We start from the raw sequence: 19609 nt of genomic DNA on the forward strand, positions 1-19609 counted from the left end.
GAGAAAAAAAAATACGCCACATCGATCAAGGTCGTACTTGTTATCGTCCAACGTCGTATGGCTCCCTGCCTGGATCATGCGATGGTCGAAGCGCCATCTCGGATTGGTTCGCGTTCCGAAATTGGGAATCTCGGTGAAATGGCGTGCCGACAATACAATTAACCTTGCTACACAGTAGTAGGCAATGATGGAGTTTTTCTGTACACTTGGGATCTGGCTGAGCTTGGGTAATAAGTGGGGTGGTGATCGTTTGGGGGTGTTTTGCGATAGGCAAGGGGCTTGCTTACGTGACACCAAGGACAGCCAGAACCCTGGTGTTTGATCCTCAACGCTACGCAGATGATCGACAGGATACCGCCTCAGGGACATTCCAAGTCGACGCCTAGAAGAACATGGGCTTTGTACCTTTTCCCCCTTCGTCCCGTTTGAGCGATTGGTCCAGGACAGAGTCCCAACTTGGAGTGTGCGATGATCGGAGGGCGGTGCGGGGTAGTATGGCGGGCCAAAGGCAGTGAGACAGCTATTGTCTCCACGGAGTCTGTCCGATGCCCCTCCACCCCCGCACATCCCCTCCAAAGAAGGTTTGGCGACCATGAGTTTTACACACGGCCTATTCCTCTTTCGACAGTATACCCAGGAATTAGACGCGTCTACGGGTTGTACCAAGATGGAATACCGAATTGACTTTACCAGCTGACTACGCTTCTTCTGACTTTTAACCTTCATGAGTCTGCGCGTTGTCTCGTCACCGCAACTCTCTCGTCCTCGTTACATCAATCTTACAGCATTCGTTTCGATCTTCTCCGCACTAAACACACCGACGTCATGGGTGTAGGCGACGCATCCATCCCCTCGAGCGAGCGCCCTGAGTTTGGGTCGGTCAATCTTCCATTTGGTGTGTTTCCAGCCTCGTCAACCAGCCAGTCTGTCGATGCTTCCAAGATCGCCGACGAGGTCGTTGCCCGCTTCAACAATGCAATTGCGAAGAATGACTATGCAGCCGTCTCGGACCTCTTCTGCAAAGAGAATAGCTACTGGAGAGATCATCTGGCTCTTTCTTGGGAACTCCGGACAGTAAAGGGTAGCTCGGGCATCAAAGCATATCTAGACTCTAGCAAAGTGCAATTGACAAAACTCCAAATCAGCAAGAGCTCCGAGTTTCGAGCTCCAAAGTTTGGTGCGATAGACCTCCTCGGTGAAGTCAAGGGCGTCAACTTCTTTGTGAATTTCGAGACTAGTATCGGTCACGGCGAAGGTGTAATGAACCTGGCTGACGACAACGGCCAATGGAAGATTTTTACACTCTACACTTTGCTACAGGAGCTCAAAGGCCACGAGGAGCCTCTCAATCATCGCAGAACCAAGGGTGTAAAGCACGGTGGTGACCCTAACAGGAAGACCTGGAAGGAGATGCGGGACGCGGAAAGAGAGGGCATTGATCCTACAGTACTCATCTTGGGAGCTGGTCAGGGTGGACTTACAGTAGCTGCACGACTGAAGATGCTCGGTGTACCTGCATTGATGATCGACCAGAATGAAAGAGTGGGCGACAACTGGCGCAAACGCTATCGGCAGCTCGTGCTACACGATCCAGTATGGTATGACCACCTACCATATGTGCCTTTCCCTGCGCATTGGCCAGTGTTCACACCCAAAGACAAGCTTGCCGAGTTCTTCGAAGCGTACGTAAGCCTTCTTGAGCTCAACGTTTGGACTTCCACATCTATCAAGTCGACCTTGTGGGATGAGGGTAAGAAGCAGTGGACGGTGACGGTCGAGCGCCGAAAATCGGATGGAAGCACTGAAACGCGGACACTGCACCCACGACATATTGTGCAGGCGACTGGTCACTCGGGCGAGAAGAACTTTCCCAAGATCAAGGGCATGGAGAGCTTCAAAGGTGACCGCCTATGTCACAGCTCTGAGCACCCAGGCGCGAATCCAGAGTCAAAGGGCAAGAAGGCGATAGTTGTAGGAAGCTGCAACTCTGGTCATGACATCGCACAAGACTTCTTCGAAAAGGGTTACGATGTGACTATGGTTCAGCGTAGTACAACATGCGTGGTCACCTCCACCTCTATAACTGATATCGCAAACAAGGGCCTCTACGACCAAGACTCGCCACCTGTCGATGATGCTGACCTTACTTTTTGGAGTGTGCCAAGCGCATTACTGAAATTGATACAAACGAAGGTCACTGCAGCCTCAGCCCAGGCCGACAAGGAGATTCTCGACGGTCTTCGTAAGGCCGGCTTCGGCCTGGATAAAGGACCAATGGACTCAGGTTTGCTGATGAAGTATTTCCAGCGTGGTGGAGGCTATTACATCGATGTCGGTGCATCTCAACTGATCATCGATGGCAAGATCAAGATCAAGCAGGGCCAGGAGATTTCTCAAATCCTACCTAACGGCATTGAGTTTGCCGATGGCGACAAGTTGGAAGCTGACGAGATCGTGTTCGCAACCGGGTACCAGAACATGCGTACACAGGCACGAAAGATTTTCGGTGACGAAGTCGCGGACCGTGTGAATGATGTTTGGGGCTTCAATGAAGAGGGTGAGTTCCGTACCATGTGGCAGAAGAGTGGGCACCCTGGTTTGTGGTTCATGGGCGGCAATCTTGCTCTGTCTCGTTACTACAGCAGGATCTTGGCATTGCAGATCAAGGCCATCGAGGAGGGAATTGCGGGTGCCTCGGGGTCAGTTGCAAGGGCAAACCTATAGATTTATAGTGTTGTTTAGATCGTACATAATGCAAGACTTGCTAGAAGTTTCAACATGCTATCCGCAGTGGTGCTATCCCTCTGAATTTTACCTATTTCGCACCTAGCGCGGGGCACACCTCCACTTCCAGGCATCTCGATACGCACAAGCTCCGAATCTTCGCAAGCCATCACGTCATTGGAACGCTTATGTTCAATCCATTTGTATCTTTTTTCAGCCCGAACAGAAACATACATAATACCATCTTTATATCTCTTTCACGTTCCGCGCATTTAAACCATGTCGTCCAAACCCCAAGTCGTTCTGGTCGTCGGCGGAACCTCCGGAATCGGGTATGCAATAACGCAAACCATACTTTCGGGCCCATATCTCCCGCTCAACACCAAAGTAATAGCATTCGGCCTCATCGACTCGAGCATAAAACTCGAGTTTACCAAGCAGCAACGAGAGCGGCTGCGCATTGTTGAAGGCGATGTGACGGTGGCTGAGGACCGTGAGTTGGCGGTGCGAACATGCTTCAATGTGTTTGGTGGCCTCGACACGTTAGTCTACTGTGCGGGCATCATTACGCCGATTCAACGGCTGGAAAAGCTGGATATTGAGGCTGCGAAGCGGAGTTTTGATGTTAATGTTTTTGGGGCTATGAGTATGGTATGTCTCACCCTGGTCCTGCCCTGTTCCGTAAATCACTTTCAGCAACTGCATTTGCTAAAAAGAGTGGACAGGTTCAACTTGTCCTCCCACATCTTCGTGCATCAAAGGCATCCCACCCACATAATTATGGGCGTGGCAGAGTCATTATCCTTTCTTCAGCCTGCGACAGTACAGTGTCGTATCACGGCTGGATGCCCTACAGCACCACCAAAGCTGCACTCACACGCTTCATTTCATGTCTTGCGCACGAAGAGCCTCTGCTCAGCGTTCAGGGTGTGTATCCAAAGTTGACGCGGACGAAGATGATTGATGGGCTTGTCGAAGGCAAGTACAGAGGCGTAATGGCGGATCATGAGATTGAGAGGTTCAGGATTTGGGACGATATGGGAGATGAGATGGTGGAGCCTCCTGAGCTTTGTGGGGATGCTGTTGCGAAGTTGGCGCTTGGATTGTTTGAAGGTGGTAAGAGTGGGGAGACTTTGTATTATGATGAGCATGTTCCGAGCAAGATTGCAGGAACGTGAATTAGATGAAATCCCAAGAAGCTCTCTTTCTTATCTCAAATAAATCCATGTGCCGAATTGATCTTTCTTAGTATTTTTGCCGGTTGGGTATTCGTTGAGTTGTGGAGTTTTGAGGGAATAAAAAGTGAGTAAATGAAATGGAAACATGTTGAAACAATTTTAAGAAAAAACAATACAAACAACGAGTCACGGGGGATCCAGAAACTATACTAAGCATTCCGCCCAAATATGTTGATAATGGAGCATAGAAGTCACATGATTATTGCGTATCAACCTACCCGATTGGGTCCAACAAAAAAGCAAGGGGAAGGAAATCTGGGATAGGCATGGCTGGTCACGTGGCTGCCAAGAGAGTAAAGGGGATAAGGGGATGATTTTCGCAAGGGTTTGGAACATCACTGACGTTCCTCAACTATCTAATCTACACCATTACCACGAATGCTCTTACTACGGCATAAAATTCTAGACCAAAGCCGATGTATTAGCTTCCAAACATGCCAAATGAAGTCAGGAGCCACTTCATCTTCCCTCAGCTACCTGCAACTCAACGATGAACACTAATGACTATCACAATAGCAAACTTGTCAAGCACATATATGTAAAATCAATTGCATTGCTAAAATTTCAATCTAGAGCATAAAACAAACAGGTAACAATATATGGTTAAGAAGATGCGCTCAGCGACATACCCGACACGATTGGCTCTGCCCCGTTCTGGGTCCAGCTTCACCACCACTAGTAGCCGTGTACCTAGGCTTGTGGTTGCTCCTGGCCCTGGACAGATCCACCGATCTGAATGATATCAGCGAAGGCACCGAGACCATCACCAAATCCGCCGATGACCTTGCCAATGTTGTGGCCGCGGCTGCGCTGAGGGTCGCGCTTCTGGTTCTGGCCTTGAATGGCTCCGCCGATGGTACCCAGATCGATAGCACCGCCGATGACACCGCCAACACCCTCAAGAACGTTGCCGATGATGCGACCCTTGCTGCGCTGGGGCTCGCGCTTCTGAGGTGGCTGCTGGCCCTGAACAGCTCCGCCGATGGAGATGACATCGGCGAGGGCACCAAGACCATCACCGAGACCCTCGATGGCTTTGCCAATCTTGTGGCCACGGCTACGCTGAGGATCACGCTTCTGGTTCTGGCCTTGGATAGCTCCACCAATGGTGCCCAGATCGATAGCACCGCCGATGACACCGCCAACACCCTCAAGAACGTTGCCGATGATGCGACCCTTGCTGCGCTGGGGCTCGCGCTTCTGGGGTGGTTGCTGGCCCTGGACAGCTCCACCGATTTGTACGATATCAGCGAAAGCACCAAGACCATCACCGAGTCCCTCGATGACCCTGCCAATGCTGTGGCCACGGTTGCGCTGAGGCTCGCGCTTCTGGGGTGGCTGCTGGCCCTGGACAGCTCCACCGATAGAGATGACATCGGCGAGGGCACCGAGACCATCACCGAGTCCCTCGATGGCTTTGCCAATCTTGTGGCCACGGTTGCGCTGAGGATCGCGCTTCTCGTACTCAATCGCTGGCGCCAACAAGCCCACTGTCGAGTGTTCCGCATCAATGCTATTGACTTTGTCATCGGCGACTAGTGAAAGATCCCTCTTTGCAGCTGGTTGAGAGTCTTGCGGAGCGAGGGTAAGCAGATCTCCGGCGATTCCAATACCCTCGCCAAAGCCTTTGAAAAAGTTGCCAATGCGACGGCCGCGCTGAGGGTCTCTCTTCTCATTCTGGACTTCGGGGAGGTCGTCGTCAGTGGACTCACTGGCTACTATTGGTTGGTCGAGATCGTCCACAACTGTGAGGCCTCTCTTCTGGTTCTGGCCTTGGAGAGCGCCTCCAATAACGCCTAGGTCTCCGACAATCCCAACACCCTCGCCAAATCCCTTGATAAAGTTGCCAATGCGACGGCCGCGCTGAGGGTCTCTCTTCTCGTTTTGGCCTTCTGGGAGGTCGTAGTCGTAGTCAGTAGACTCACGGGCCACTACTGGCTGACCGTGCTCGTCCACAACTGTAAGGCCCCTCTTCTGGTTCTGGCCCTGTGCAGCGCCGCCGATTGTGAGGAAATCCGCAACAGCACCGACACCACCAGCGAATCCCTCAGCGATGTTGCCAATGATACGGCCTTTGCTGCGCTGAGGATCGCGCTTCTCATTCTGTCCCTCCGCGAGGTCGTAGTCAGCGGGTTCACTGACCACTACTGGTTGACCGAGATCATCCACGACCGTAAGGCCTCTCTTCTGATTCTGACCCTGAACAGCTCCGCCGATAGTGAGGAAATCTGCGGCAGCGCCAATGGCTCCACCAATTCCCTCGCCGATGTTGCCAATGATACGGCCTTTGCTGCGCTGAGGATCGCGCTTCTGGTTCTGAGGCTGGCCCTGGACAGCACCGCCAATTGTGATCAGATCTGCTGCACCACCAATGACTTCACCAATTCCCTCGCCGATGTTGCCAATGAGACGGCCACGGCTGCGTTGAGGATCCCGCTTCTGGTTTTGACCCTGGACAGCGCCGCCGATAGTGAGGAAATCTGCGACAGCACCGACACCGCCAGCAATTCCTTCACCAATGTTGCCAATGATGCGGCCCTTGCTGCGCTGAGGATCACGCTTCTGGGGCTGGCCCTGGACCGCGCCGCCGATAGTAAGCAAGTCGGCAGCACCGCCAATAGCTCCACTGATTCCCTCGATGACGTTGCCAATCTTGTGGCCACGGCTGCGCTGAGGATCACGCTTGTCAACCAATTGGTGAATGGCATCACCCCTAATGCTGTTAGTCTAATGCCTTGTAATGTTTGCTATAGAGGACTTACTGCTCAGGCTTGTATTGAAGATCATCAATGGTTAGAAGCCTGGAGGAGGGGTTGATGCCAACAGAGGGGTTGAGCGGCGCGCCGTTGACAGCCATGCCGGCAGTGAAGGCCAAGATGACAGCGATAGTGGAGGAATGCATATTGAAGGAGTGCGTGGGGTTTGGTAGGAGTGAAGTTGGGTAAAAAGACCGGCTTGAAGTTGCGAATTCGACTTTCGAAGTGAATTTGAAAAGTGAGTGATCGTCAACCTGCGAGACCGAGAAAGAATGGAAGTGATGATAGATCGAGTGATGCTGATCTGATGATTTGCAAATGATGCGCAACTGCCTATCTTTATACCACTCGAGATGCGATACCTCTTGAAAACACAAACACCAGGCTTGAATGCCAAGTTGTTACTACAGTATCAACGATACAGATACCAAGACAGGAGCATAAACACGAGAAACATCAGAGTCCCTTAGCATAGGCGTTACTCGTCTAGCATTCACAGCGCACGGCCTAGGTAGCTGTCAGCGACTATACTCTAATTTGCACACGCTAACAACTAGCTAGGACAAACATATCGAGCATGAAGAGTTCTGTTGCGCAAGCATGGACAGTTGCGGCACGTGAGCATGAATGGTTCAGTCAAGAGTAAACAGTTGGTATGGGTGTCACGTGTTTCAAAGCCTTCTCGAAGACTATGCGTTGACTTTAGCTTTGTCTGGGCACTCTAAACCAGTCTTAAACAGGTAGTGTCACAATGTGTAGCTACTCAGAACCCAAACTGTGCTAATTATGCGGTATACTGTATCTTTTGGCGCCATGTAGCGTAATAGAGCCGAACCGCTCCCGCGTGAGTTAGCGTCGTGTTACACATGCCTTGATCAAACAGTTTCACTACTAAATTTAGTTTACCCCGTAAAGAATCCATGAGAATACACAGAGTGCGCTATACCATAGTATCGCTGTCTAGGCCCTCTTCCTCTTCCCTTTTCCCCACAATACTGCTTACCTCAACACTAAAAGTCATGTACCAAGGCCCATCATGCGCTACCCCCGTCCCCCAAGATGCCGTTTGATCGACAGCAGCGGAGCATTGCTTAGCATACCTTAGAATCAGGGGGCTTTCAAAAACAGTTTCCTCTTCGAGAGAACCTGCAGCTCGCAGGATCAATACACTATCTACTGTGTGGAGCAAAAACATCATCGCGACTGAAACTCGCCAGAAACCACCACACGAACAACGATGATACTATTACTCACGAAAAAGCCATGCCAAAACTAACCGCAACACCACGATGTCTCTACTAAGAAATATTCGGTCTTACAGTATCAGCCCAGTGAAACACGTGCAAGGCACGTGCAACACCGCTGGCTCTCAAAGGCATTGGCGACGCCTAACGTCAAACCAGCAAAGACCCTCTTGGCAACTACACCAGAGCAAACAGGCCTAGTATACCTTTAACCTATTCTTTTCTTGCAAGCGTCTGTGCAACAAGCCCTAAGAAGGCCTCAGCGCTATGATCACGCCTTTTTTCTGAAACTGAGGGGGTGAGAGTTTGTGCGCGCATGCGGCTCAAAGCGCAAGGCGTGAGCATTGTCCCTTTTCTTTTCTTAACTCCCCTCTATCTATCTTTTCTTGGGTGCGGGGGGTGGGGTGGGGGTACGTTTGGAAGGCATGAATGGGGGAGTTAGATCACATGCAGAATATAGTAACAAGACATCCTTTTTTTGTCTACCTGAGGAGGTGGGGTGGTAAGAGGGCTTGGTGTGGTTTGTGTTTGACGGGTTGCCAGAAACATTTGGTGGGTTAAAGCGATGATGGTGGATTGTGGGTCAGCAATAGTTGAGGTCGATATAGAAGGGACCGAAATAGATCTCCAAGAAGGCTGGGGCGCATGGGGTCTGGGGGCGATGACGGAGAGAGACTGGTCGAGGCTCTTGAGGCTCTTGCGCGGATCTTGCGCATTGAGGCGTGGAGGTGTGACGGGGGAGATGTGTGCGAAGGTGTATACAATACGTTTTTCGATTCAACGGACCGTAACCAAACGAGATCAGATGAAGCGGCATGTGTGTAAAACGACGACACTCTGTGTCGACCTGGTTTGCGTCTGAACATATTACAGCAGCACCTTGATGCGAAACGAAGACGAATATCTCACCGCGAACTGTCGCCGTTTGACTTGGATCTGTCAAAACACGTGATGAAAACTGTTAGAAGAGGCAGGAGCAATGCTGGCGCCAAACAGATGTATAGGTGTTGCACGTGTCTGACACGGTGCAACGTGGAAGACTCGTTCTCTGGGAGCGATGGCGCAAACTTTGTGCGAGCTGTCAGATTATAGTCTGTGACGAGCGTGATGCCGCTACAGACAGAACGCCAAGTCCATGAACCAGATTATTATCTAGTGACTTGTATGGCGCTTGTCTCGGCAATGTGACAAAGTAATAATGTGTGGTTTGGCTTCTGATGTCATTGCTCCTGAGGCAGAGATGCTGAGTTGCTTAGAAACTATGACTGACAGTGAACACAGTGATTTTTCTGAAATATGTCTTGCTCTCTGAAATATCATACATATTTTCTGAAGATATATGCCAGCAAAAGATCCCAAAAAAACAATGAAGAGTTATTTGTGTAACCGGTCGGTGATGGAACAGAGCTTTATAGTAAATGCAGTACCCGTCAAAATAATGACCCTGCTCACAACTGGCTTCCCGCACTACAGCGCACCAAAAACCACTCATTTCTTAATACAGACGCTTGAAATACATATGTAGAAACATGTATTTTTTGATACCGGATTCCGGCAGATTGGGGTGCGTCTGCCATTCATTTCTGAGAAAAGTAATCTGATATGCTATATGGAAAACAGATGGAGACAACTGAACCCAAGTCATAATCGAAACAGAAAAAAGAAATCAAGTAGCAAGAATTTTACCATGATGACATTACGTGTTACTCATGTCGTTACTGTACAATGCATCCCACTGACATTGCCCTGTGTTGGTGGTGACAGTTTTTCCTCCAGCATAATATTCCACCAAGAATCAACACACCACACATACACCACAGGCTTCCAAATCGCAATGACTGAATTATTATGTCCAAGAAAGAAAAGAAAAAAACTCTTCTTTGAAATCACTTGGGATAAAGAACAGAAGCAACAAGATTTCAAAAAAGAAGAAGAATTCTGAATCTGTATTCCCTAGCTACAGGTTCGAAATGAAAAAGTGTCTGCTTAACAAAAGAACCCGGCAATCCTACACCTTCTCCTTCTCATCGCCAACAACATGCACCTCAACCGGCTCCACTGTAATCTCGTCTGTCGAGAAAGTCCTGGACCGCCTAAACATAGCGTCCTCAAGCGACTCATACACACGTGTACCTTTCCTGTCCGCATCCTCACCACCAACACCCGGTGTATCACGCAACGCCCATCCAAACCGGGCAAAGCGCTCGCGCACCCGCTCGTTCAAGCCTACAAGTCTAAACTGTGTGTTCTTACCGCCAAACGCCTCGATATCAGCCTTGAGATCTTTGAGCGCAGTCAGACCAGTAGTGTCAATGTTGTGCATGGCGCGCATGTCGATGACGACGTTGCGGATTTGGACAGGCTCATCGATAATGTCTGCTTTGGAGCGGAGACGTGCAGCGCGGTCTTTGCCAGCGACACTCCAGTTGCGGTTTGCGTGCGCAGCTTCCAGTGTTGCGACATCGCCCGAGTTGTATGTTTGGATGTTGTCGAGGCACTGGTTCTTGATGTGGTATGCGTTGTAGAAGAGCATCGATTGGTGGATACGGAAGACTTGGGTGTCCATGGGGACGGCATGTGTACCTGGTATACGCGCGTTGGATTCTACAGCGATGGACGTGACGCGGCGGACGCGGTGGAAGGCCATGAAGAGGAGGTGGTAGACAATGTTGAAGCCGACCGCCGTGCCGATGCCGACTTCGGATGAGACGAAGAGGGTGAGCCAGAAGGCGAGCATGGAGGTGATGAAGTCGACTAGAGAGGTGCGCCAGTAGCCGTAGAAAACTCTGACGGGGACTACAATGTGCCATACTGCTGTGACGATGATGGCTGCTAGTGTGGCTTTGGGGATCCAATATAGTGCTGGCGAAAGCTTGAAGATGCTCAGGATGACTACGCCACCAGCGACTAGACCGTAGGCAGGTGACTTGACCCCGGACTCAGAGTTGACTGCAGTCCGTGACATGGCGCCTCCGACAGACATGGATGAAAAAAACGAGTTGAAGAAGTTGGCGAAGCCAAGGTAGACAAGCTCTTGGGCAGCATCGGTTACATACCCGTTCTTTCGACCGAATGCCTTGGCGATGGCTAGATGTTCGAGCGCCGCAGCTATAAAGGGGGCAATGGAACGAGCAAATACTTTGCTGATGAGAGCTGAGTCGGGCATGCGGGGCGTTGCGATGCCATCGGACTTGACCTTGCTGAGCGCCCAAATAGGATCATCCTTGTCCTTGTTGACAGCGTATGAGATACCCGTGAAAAGAACCAGGACAACAGCACTGCGTCCAAGTGCTAGTAGCCAGATGACCTTGCTCTTCTTTCCCCAGCGCTGGCCCATCTTCTGCATGAGATAGAGCAGCAATATCCCACCAAGACCAACTCCACAAGTAGGGCCATCGTATTTGGGTATCTTAGCGAAGAGGTCGTGTATGATGTTGGCTGTGCCAGAGCCGACCGAGATTCCGAATAGAGATGGAATCTGACCAAGCATAATGACAATGGCTGCCGCCGAGATGAAGCCGCTCAAAACTGGTACAGATATAAACTCCAGCAGGAATCCCAATTTCAGTAAGCCAAGCGCCATAGAATATATACCAACAGACATGGCGACGGCTGACGCAATGGCCTGTGGACTGTATCCGTCTTTCAAAATGTCTTCGATAATCTCGGCAGTCAACAGACCCATAAGTGATGTCGGGCCAGTTGAGAGATCTGAGATTGCTGTTAGTCTAAGAACTTTACAAGAACGAGTGTAGTACCTTTTGAAGTGCCCATGATAAGGTAGAGGAAGTTGGGTAGCCAACTCGACATAAGACCATACTGCCCTGGAATTGTGGCAATCTTTGCGTACGCAAGTGACTGAGGGATAAGCAGTACACCGACTGTGATTCCAGCCAGAGTGTCGTTGAAAAACCATCTCAGATTGTACTTGGGGAGCCACTGAATGATTGGGGCCTTCTGGAGCAGGTATTGTCCAGCGACCGAAGGAGCAGCACGGAGAGCCTTTTCGCCATAGCGTACAGTGCGTTGAATAGTGGTGTCTGTAGCTATCGCTTCATGGCTTTGCCGGGCTTTCTTCCTAAAGTACTCCATGATGGATTGCCTGTAGGGAGAAGAACAGCAGACAACTTTAGGGAAGGTATCAACTGGAGAAAGCAAGACGATCTAGAGAGCAGTTGTATTGCACATTTGGAAGCATAGATATACAGCCTTGAATCCCGGTAGGGTGGTTTATCAGGCGGATAGGAGCCTCATGCAAGCGAACCTGGGCAGCGGGCGTTGACCTTCGATACGGACCTACAGAATCTCAAGCCAGTACACCCATTCCTGAGCTTACTCGCATGTGAACGTGCCGGCAACGCATAGGCAGGTTACTACATCGAAGCACTGCCAATCACTCCATCCCGAGGCCCATGGATCGATTCTACATTGTCCAAAGATGGAAAGGAACTGCAAAGGTCGTATTTAATACCCTGTTGAACAGTGGACCTGCCGTCTTGAGGAATCGGTGCGGATGCCGCAGTGGGTGGAGACACCTGCAAAGCATCCATTATAGGTTGTTTCTGCGAGGCCACCACGAAACAACGCAAAACGATCACACTGCTTAGTGTGACTAGGGCGCCGGCGGCAGCATAGATGATGCTGGCGTGGCTGCATATGCTTCTAAGCAGTGCCGACCTAAACTTGAGTTATATGCCGCGGTTTGCTGCAAGGTTGTACTGAGATGCCGTTACTGTTACTTGGCCATCCACAAAGAGGGCCGAATCGTGCAGTAGACATTCTATTTTTTTCAGTGTCCTAGAGTTAAACTTCTCATGAGCGAGGGGTATGAGAGGGGATTCGTCTACCCCGCAGCACACGCCAGCGTTGAATTAGCGTCCGTCAGCCACCCGGGCCTTGCCTTATTGAAGCCCACGACTAGCGCATTGGATTAAGCTTTCGGTCAAGCTCCACGAATGGGGGGCCAAGCATCCTTGTTGATTATCTCCCGTATGCCATGGGATTACAGCGGGGGATCGCAGTCTAAAAACAAGAGGCTACAGCACATGATTGAACAACATGGGTGCGGTCTTTGCCGACAACAGTGTCGGCGCTACTTGCGCCTTGACAAGCCGCCGAAGCTGCGACGCCTGCCCACATTCCGGTGTACCTGATAACAGGATATTGATGAGTTTCAACCCCGCCTCTGCCACTGGCATCGAAACACGCGAGATTCCTCCTGAATACAAACACGAGCATCACCGTATTCTAGGCTACCCCGCGTGACCGACGCCACAGGATGCTGGTCTATAGTGTGGATTACAGAGCAATTGCCACACCCGTGGCACAAGTGGAGGGGCCAATGAGGAGGGGTTGTGCAGTGAGCCCAGCCAAGGACTCCAGGATTCCCGTCGTCATCACTGCACGCTACTGTAGGCACTCAATATGTCGAACACCAGCATGTCAATCCCGCATTGTGAAACCGACACGAATCAAGGCAGTCTAATTTTGTGACCAAATGACTTGGAAATGCGACCACAATTTTCGTCAGTATGTTGTAAAGTACTGCTATGTCGAGGGATGCCAGACAACATCCACGGCTAGGGCCAGGTGGAGCGGGATTAGTTACCGAGGACCATGCATGCATGCATGCAATGTGACTTGGACGTTGTTGGCCAATAAGCAAGACATGCGAGACATCTTTCGCTTAGCCGTTCAGGAAGGTAGTGGTCCAGATGGGTACTCTAGCAAGTTTTGTGGTGGTATGTAGAGTGGGACATGATGATAACAGTACATCTAGTGACCTGGTCGAGACCTTTCGAGTATGGCATCATGAGCTGGTAATCTTGCATAGTCTACGTTGTCATTCCTGCGGTTTGCTGTGAAAGCAGAGGGTGCATTTTCCGTCTCTCCCGGCTTGGTCAAGGAGCTATGGTACGCGACAAAAGTCAAGACGGAAAACCGGCAGCGGGTACGATGATCATTGTATCGCGAGCGATGCTTGTCCGGTGGGTAGAAACGTAGAACGCAAAGTTAGCGTTCATGCAGTCAGGTAGGATTCCCGGCGCCAGTCAGTGTACTGATGAAAGCCACATGGAATTGTACGTCGCGCACCGATCATCATGCCTCGATGCTCGCACATATTACGGAAATATGATATTCTACGAGTTAGTCCCTCCAATGGCGGCGATAGATCGGAAATCCGGGCGAAGACAAGCAGATATCCCACTCAGTTGATAACGTTAACCGGACGTCGAAGCCATGGCTTGTGTAACTGAAGGATGATTGGCCAAGGCGTGCCCCATATGTGTAACGAAGAGGGGTTGTTTGGCGCTCAGAAGGGTGCACGGCGATGTTGTGACCGTCTAGATTTTCGATCGATGGAAACCAAGGTATGGGCGCGTACGTGGATATGTGTGATTGCATGTGGAAACGGTCTGGGTATTGTCACAGAGAAACAGCAGGGCGGGGCTGCAAGTCGCGCTTTACAGGAGGCGTCCCTGTAGTCATGGTGGGCTGCTGCTGTGCTGGGTATGGCTAGTTTCCACGGGGTCGCGGTCCAGAGTGGCGATGATCCAAATAAACCTGTGCAGATGGAATTGCCATGATACTCAGGGAGATGGAAAGACGGATACGACAAGATGGGGGATGGCGACAGTTCAGGGAGGAAGGCGAGGTTGAAGCCGAGTGAAGCGTGTCGGAGACAAGCGTGCAAGCTCCGCGACGGCGTCGGTGCCAAGACGAAATTTGTTATCGATAGCAACGTCTGCGACAGCCACGATCCAGGGACGGCCGACTGGCCGAATTAATTGCCCGTTCACCAAGCATTTGGAGACATGGCGCGCAAGAAGAAAAGTGCACAGTCGGATGCGGCAACCAACGGGAGCGCTTCGTCGACACCGCCGCCCCCGGCTGCTCCGGCTGCTGCTCCTGCTGGTGCTGCTGGTGGAAGCGCAGGGACAGCGAAGAAGGCGGGCAGCGAAGCCTCAACCTCTGCGCTCATCATCTGTCGCAACAAGTGAGTCTGGGGCGGGTATCTGCCGTCTTGCTGTCCTTGCCAAGCAGAACATGCCCTAATAGATCTTCTATAGGCATTGGCGCTACATTTCTTCGTTCCATGGACCCTGGCTGCAACTCCCTCCAGAAGTCCTCGAGTCGCTCGCCCATAGCAATTATCTCTCCCCTCGTCCACACCCCATTGATCCCGCCGTCTTCTATGACCTCGTCAAGATCCGTAAGGCGGTCGACGAGGCGACTAACCTCGCTGTGCGCGCCACGTCTGGTCTGACCTCGGCTGCTCTTAGCAACAGCCTCAATGGCGGCAATAGCATGCTGGGTGGTGCCGCTGCGCTGGGTATAGGCTACGGGGCAGGGGGCACGTCGAAACTGAGTAGAGAGCGGAAACATCGTATGAGGGAACTGGCGACGAACAAACTCAGCCAGGCGTATCATCTCGATGAGATCGCGGCCAGTGTTGCGACAATGCAGAGCGCAAGCACGCTCGAGGACGTGGCGCATTTGGTACTGCAGCGCGAGCCGACCAACGTGGATGCCAAGTACGTCCATTTCTTCCACGAGAAGATTCCTAGTCGAATGATGGCACAGTGTACGCCCCTCGATACCCTGAACGATATCATCGCAGAGCGGCCCAATGACGGCAGTCCACTACGCACGCGCGCGTTGACCAGAATATTCAAAGACGACTATGTAAACTCTGCAAAAGATCTAAGCGAAGCCTTGAGCACAGCCCGGTACATGATGGCGCAACATAGAGCGGGGAAGGACCAATTAGTGTTGGCAAAGACACTGCAAGAGCAGTACGGAAGAGATTGGAGGCAAGAAGTCAAGATACCCGACGAAGACCAACCCAATTCACTCGAGACCCAATTGCTTTTTCATCGCGCTGGCGTCTACTTTACCATAGCATGCAGTCATGTTCATGCAGCCCTCGATGGTCTCCAGGAAGCTGAGGAAGCAAAGGCGCGGCGAGATGCCATGATTGCAGAGGGCAAAGACCCAGATCCCATGACACCAGAAGAAGCGCATGCGAACCATCTCCGCCTCGAAGCACGCAAACAAGTCCGACAGAATGCCAAACGCGCCCTACGTGATTATCTCGCCTTTCTATCGCATTTCGACTACACACCTGGTGTCTCCGCAGAAGTGGCTGAAGAATTCTTGCGGAGACTAGATAATTCAGCAAACGGCAGCAACGATGGCTATGGAAACAACAAAATCAAACCAAACATGAATCGACTAATAGAAGAAACAAACGGTACCGCATCGCCCATGTCCGAAGCGCTCGTTCCCCATCGTGGCGGTTCGACCAAGTCAAATTCCGACCGCGCATCATGGTCGAAATTGCCTCCACCAGAAATCTTCAAAGTATCCCAACTATTTGATGCCGCACCCCCAGCTTCATTACCGCCATATCCAGCACCCAGGTCTCCATCAGCAGCCGAATCCGCTGCTGCAGCTGCAGCAACTACCTTCGCTGACAGCCATGAAAGCATAACCTATCACCCCCTTATCACCGACGCCCTACACTCTCTCCTCCTTTGTCACGCACTCATCCAAACCCCACCAAAAGAGCACCTCCGGCACGCCCACAACGCCGCACGTCTCGCCCGTGTCTGCGACGGCTACCCCATCTTCCTCGCTGCCCGCTCACCCGCGCGCGCCGACTGGATCGAAGTACTCCGACGAGCAGGAAACTGGATCGGACTCTCGACCTCATGGGAAAACCTGTGTCGCCCCGCTCCTCTCCCAACCCACCACTACAACCCAAACAACGGCACCAGCTCCAAAAACGGCACCGCAACAACAGACCTCTACACAAAACCCAGCATGACCCCACCCCCGGAAACCCCCGCCCAACGCCGCGAACGCCAAAAACACGAAGCCATCCTCGAAGCCCTCGCCGATGAGCGAGTCGTAGACGAAGAGTCCTTCCAACGCGCCGTACGCGCCCGCGAGCGCCGCAACCGCGAAGACGAAGAGTTGGAAGCGAAACGGCAGCAGCAACATCTTCAACAACAGCAGTCGAAGAAAAAGACCCAACACCAAAATAACACCACCGATCCCACAGCGACTGCCGAAAACGCAAACGGAGACGCAGATGCAGATGTATACCCCACCTCCCACTCCTCGCCTTCTCCTTCCCCTCCACCACCTCCACCCCCACCACCGCCGAAACGCTGGGCCCAGGATGATGGGAGGGAATACCCGATTTCTACGGAGCGCGCAGAGGCGATTAGTCGGTGGGTTAGGGACGCGCCGCCGGTTGGGGATGTGAGTGCGGGGGGCGCGGGAGGGGTTAGGAGGAAGAGGGCAAAAGGGAAGGCGAGGAAAGGGGGCGTTAGTAGGGTTGGTATTGATAGTTTGAGGGAGAGCGTAGAGGGATTCGGGGTTAAGGATAGAAGGGAGGAGGGGGTTGACTAGATAAGGTGGTTTAGACGATGGGTTTCCCAGGTATAATGTTTATCTAGTAGAATTGTTGTTGCTGAGAAGGGACCTGTGGTTGGCCTTTTTTTTGAGCTCTGCATGGAAGACGTTGTACAGTTGGACTATCATTCATGTTTATTAATCGTGAGTAGCTTACTTTGGTCAGCTAGTCGTCGCTGAAAGTCCCAGAGGCTTTTTCCAGCTCCCGTCATTCATACCTATGACGCCCGTCCCACTTTGAAAAGAATCCTTTCTTTTTCACAATGAATAAAACGCCGACCCATGACATGTGCCCTCCCACACAGCCCTTAGTCGACTTCATACTCCCGCTCCGTACCACCAACAGTAATATGATCCGAGCCCAGTTGATGCATCTCCTTGCCCTCGATCTCGGAAAGTACCTTCTGCCACACCTTTTCGCAATGTTCCTTTGGCATCTGCCCATTACTCCAACAACACTGCAAATCTTCCCTTTTAATCTTAAACTTTTCATCGATCGCCCCTTCCTGAGGTGCATCGTGCGGCTTCTCGTGTGGAATGCAGTGATTGAGCAATCCCTTCAGCGGGAGCATATTGGCTGCAAGCCAGTAGGCCCGGTGGAAGCGGCGATCGCTGGCCTTGGGCATGTCAAAGTCCCACTTTTCCTTCAGAATAAAGTCTGGATTTGCTCTGAATTGGGTTATTCGCCATGGAGTGATGGTCGTCCAGTGTATCTCCTCATGTGTATGCGCGTAGCGGCCGTACACGCCGATGGTTGTCGTGGTTTCAGCGGTTGGTCCCCATTGAAATGGGTTCGCGGCATTGTGGAGTACGAGAACAGAGAACCTGGTGCCTCCCTTGATGAAGCCGGTAGTTATATGGCAGTGCCACTTGGGTTTCTGTGGAAAGAAAGTGGTTTGCTCAAGCCAGTCGTTAATGTACGTTTGGGCAAAGTCGAACCTGGTGCCCGAGCGAAGCTCAAAGTGCCACACTGGCCATTTATAGGCTTCGTACTTGTCTGTAATAGGCTGTCGGGTTCCTTCGCTTGGTAAGGGGCCATGCGGTGGTGGCTGGTTCAGGGGCGGCTGCACATGGGAAGTCGCATGATAATGGGATAACGATGAGATAGGAATTAAGTAGCGGGGTGGTGGTTCAGGTGCATACACTCGGGGTTGCAGACCAAGCCTTCTAGCAGAAGATCCATGACCTAAAGAAGGACTGTAAGATTGATCCTCTCCACTAGCAGCGCGCACGGGATCATAGATAGAGTGACTGGAACTGTACGAAGGTCCAGAGCCCGGAAGCTGGGACACAAAAACACGTGGAGTTCCGGATGGATAGGAGGGTTCAGGAGGCTCCTCAGGTGCAGGGCCTGGAACAAGTCTGCGATAACGTCGCGGAGGAGTAGACGGCGCTTGCAAATCTTCATCACGGGACTTGCGCTTCCCATGGTTCTGAGGATAAGTAGAAGAGGGTGTAGGATGCACATTATACTGCATTGAAGATGCTGATGCTGGCGTTTGTGCCTGTTTAGCTCGTTTTGCTTCCTCATTTTGTAGGAATTCTTCTCGTTTTCTTCGGGCAGTCTCATCCATTCTCAAGTTGTGTGTTGGCCACTCCTGGATCGGTGGGGATATCTGGACGGGTGACAGTGGAGACATCAGCTGTTCGGGAGAAGAGTGTAGGAGATTGGCACATGGGTGCAGTCGAGGTCGTGTCTCAGGGCGTTGCGATGGAGGAAATTGGGTATCGACATGGGAAGGTACTGCATAGAAGCCTGAATAAGGCATGTATACTGGTTGTACCTGAGGTATTCGGACTTGTTTCGACGCAATTCTGTGCTGATTCTGAGCATACCAAGAGTGCAACTCACCGAAGCCATCATCGCGATACTGAAGAGGCAAAGTAGGAGGGATTTCATAACCGATCGGTCGAAACACAAGGTCAGCATAAAGTTCATGTTGATAATCCGGTTCTCGCTTGTAGTGATCCTGTTCAGGAGATGGCGGGACTGCGATGATGGCACCTGCCGCGTCGGTCAAGTCATCCTTGGCCATATTCGTGTACCAAGCGGTAGGAGTAGAGGAGTGTGAAGGTCCTGTGGAATGCACCTACAGTAAGTTGCGCCGACGATGTCATAATAGGAGTTAGGGAGGCATGGGCTTGCGGGCTATTTATCTCTGGTGGAAGTCGTGGTGAAAGTGACAGGGAAGGCGCTAACAGTTAAGGTGAGAATACAAGGTGC

The 19609-nt window shown here is 51.6% G+C and overlaps 6 protein-coding genes across 6 annotated transcripts; 3 read left to right on the forward strand and 3 right to left on the reverse strand.

Moving 5' to 3' along the window:
* Positions 1-825: 825 nt before the first annotated feature.
* On the forward strand, positions 826-2724 carry COCCADRAFT_4709 (uncharacterized protein; the record flags this gene model as incomplete). The annotated part of the gene is made up of 1 exon (XM_007713697.1): positions 826-2724. The coding sequence occupies one exon, from the start codon at positions 826-828 to the stop codon at positions 2722-2724; it is 1899 nt and encodes a 632-aa protein (XP_007711887.1).
* Positions 2725-3003: 279 nt separating this feature from the next.
* Positions 3004-3902, forward strand: COCCADRAFT_95149 (uncharacterized protein; the record flags this gene model as incomplete). The annotated part of the gene is made up of 2 exons (XM_007713729.1): positions 3004-3375; positions 3450-3902. The coding sequence occupies 2 exons, from the start codon at positions 3004-3006 to the stop codon at positions 3900-3902; spliced, it is 825 nt and encodes a 274-aa protein (XP_007711919.1).
* A 750-nt stretch (positions 3903-4652) lies between these two features.
* Positions 4653-6864, reverse strand: COCCADRAFT_50950 (uncharacterized protein; the record flags this gene model as incomplete). Its single annotated transcript, XM_007713730.2, has 3 exons — positions 4653-4928; positions 6168-6675; positions 6725-6864. The coding sequence occupies 3 exons, from the start codon at positions 6862-6864 to the stop codon at positions 4653-4655; spliced, it is 924 nt and encodes a 307-aa protein (XP_007711920.1).
* A 3106-nt stretch (positions 6865-9970) lies between these two features.
* COCCADRAFT_36435 (uncharacterized protein) lies at positions 9971-12054 on the reverse strand (the record flags this gene model as incomplete). Its single annotated transcript, XM_007713731.1, has 2 exons — positions 9971-11673; positions 11721-12054. The coding sequence occupies 2 exons, from the start codon at positions 12052-12054 to the stop codon at positions 9971-9973; spliced, it is 2037 nt and encodes a 678-aa protein (XP_007711921.1).
* Positions 12055-14777: 2723 nt separating this feature from the next.
* COCCADRAFT_4713 (uncharacterized protein) lies at positions 14778-17382 on the forward strand (the record flags this gene model as incomplete). The annotated part of the gene is made up of 2 exons (XM_007713698.1): positions 14778-14959; positions 15033-17382. The coding sequence occupies 2 exons, from the start codon at positions 14778-14780 to the stop codon at positions 17380-17382; spliced, it is 2532 nt and encodes an 843-aa protein (XP_007711888.1).
* A 311-nt stretch (positions 17383-17693) lies between these two features.
* Positions 17694-19421, reverse strand: COCCADRAFT_4714 (uncharacterized protein; the record flags this gene model as incomplete). Its single annotated transcript, XM_007713699.1, has 1 exon — positions 17694-19421. The coding sequence occupies one exon, from the start codon at positions 19419-19421 to the stop codon at positions 17694-17696; it is 1728 nt and encodes a 575-aa protein (XP_007711889.1).
* Positions 19422-19609: the final 188 nt, after the last annotated feature.

Source organism: Bipolaris zeicola (assembly GCF_000523435.1).
Source record: "Bipolaris zeicola 26-R-13 unplaced genomic scaffold scaffold_66, whole genome shotgun sequence".
Taxonomy (NCBI): domain Eukaryota; kingdom Fungi; phylum Ascomycota; class Dothideomycetes; order Pleosporales; family Pleosporaceae; genus Bipolaris; species Bipolaris zeicola.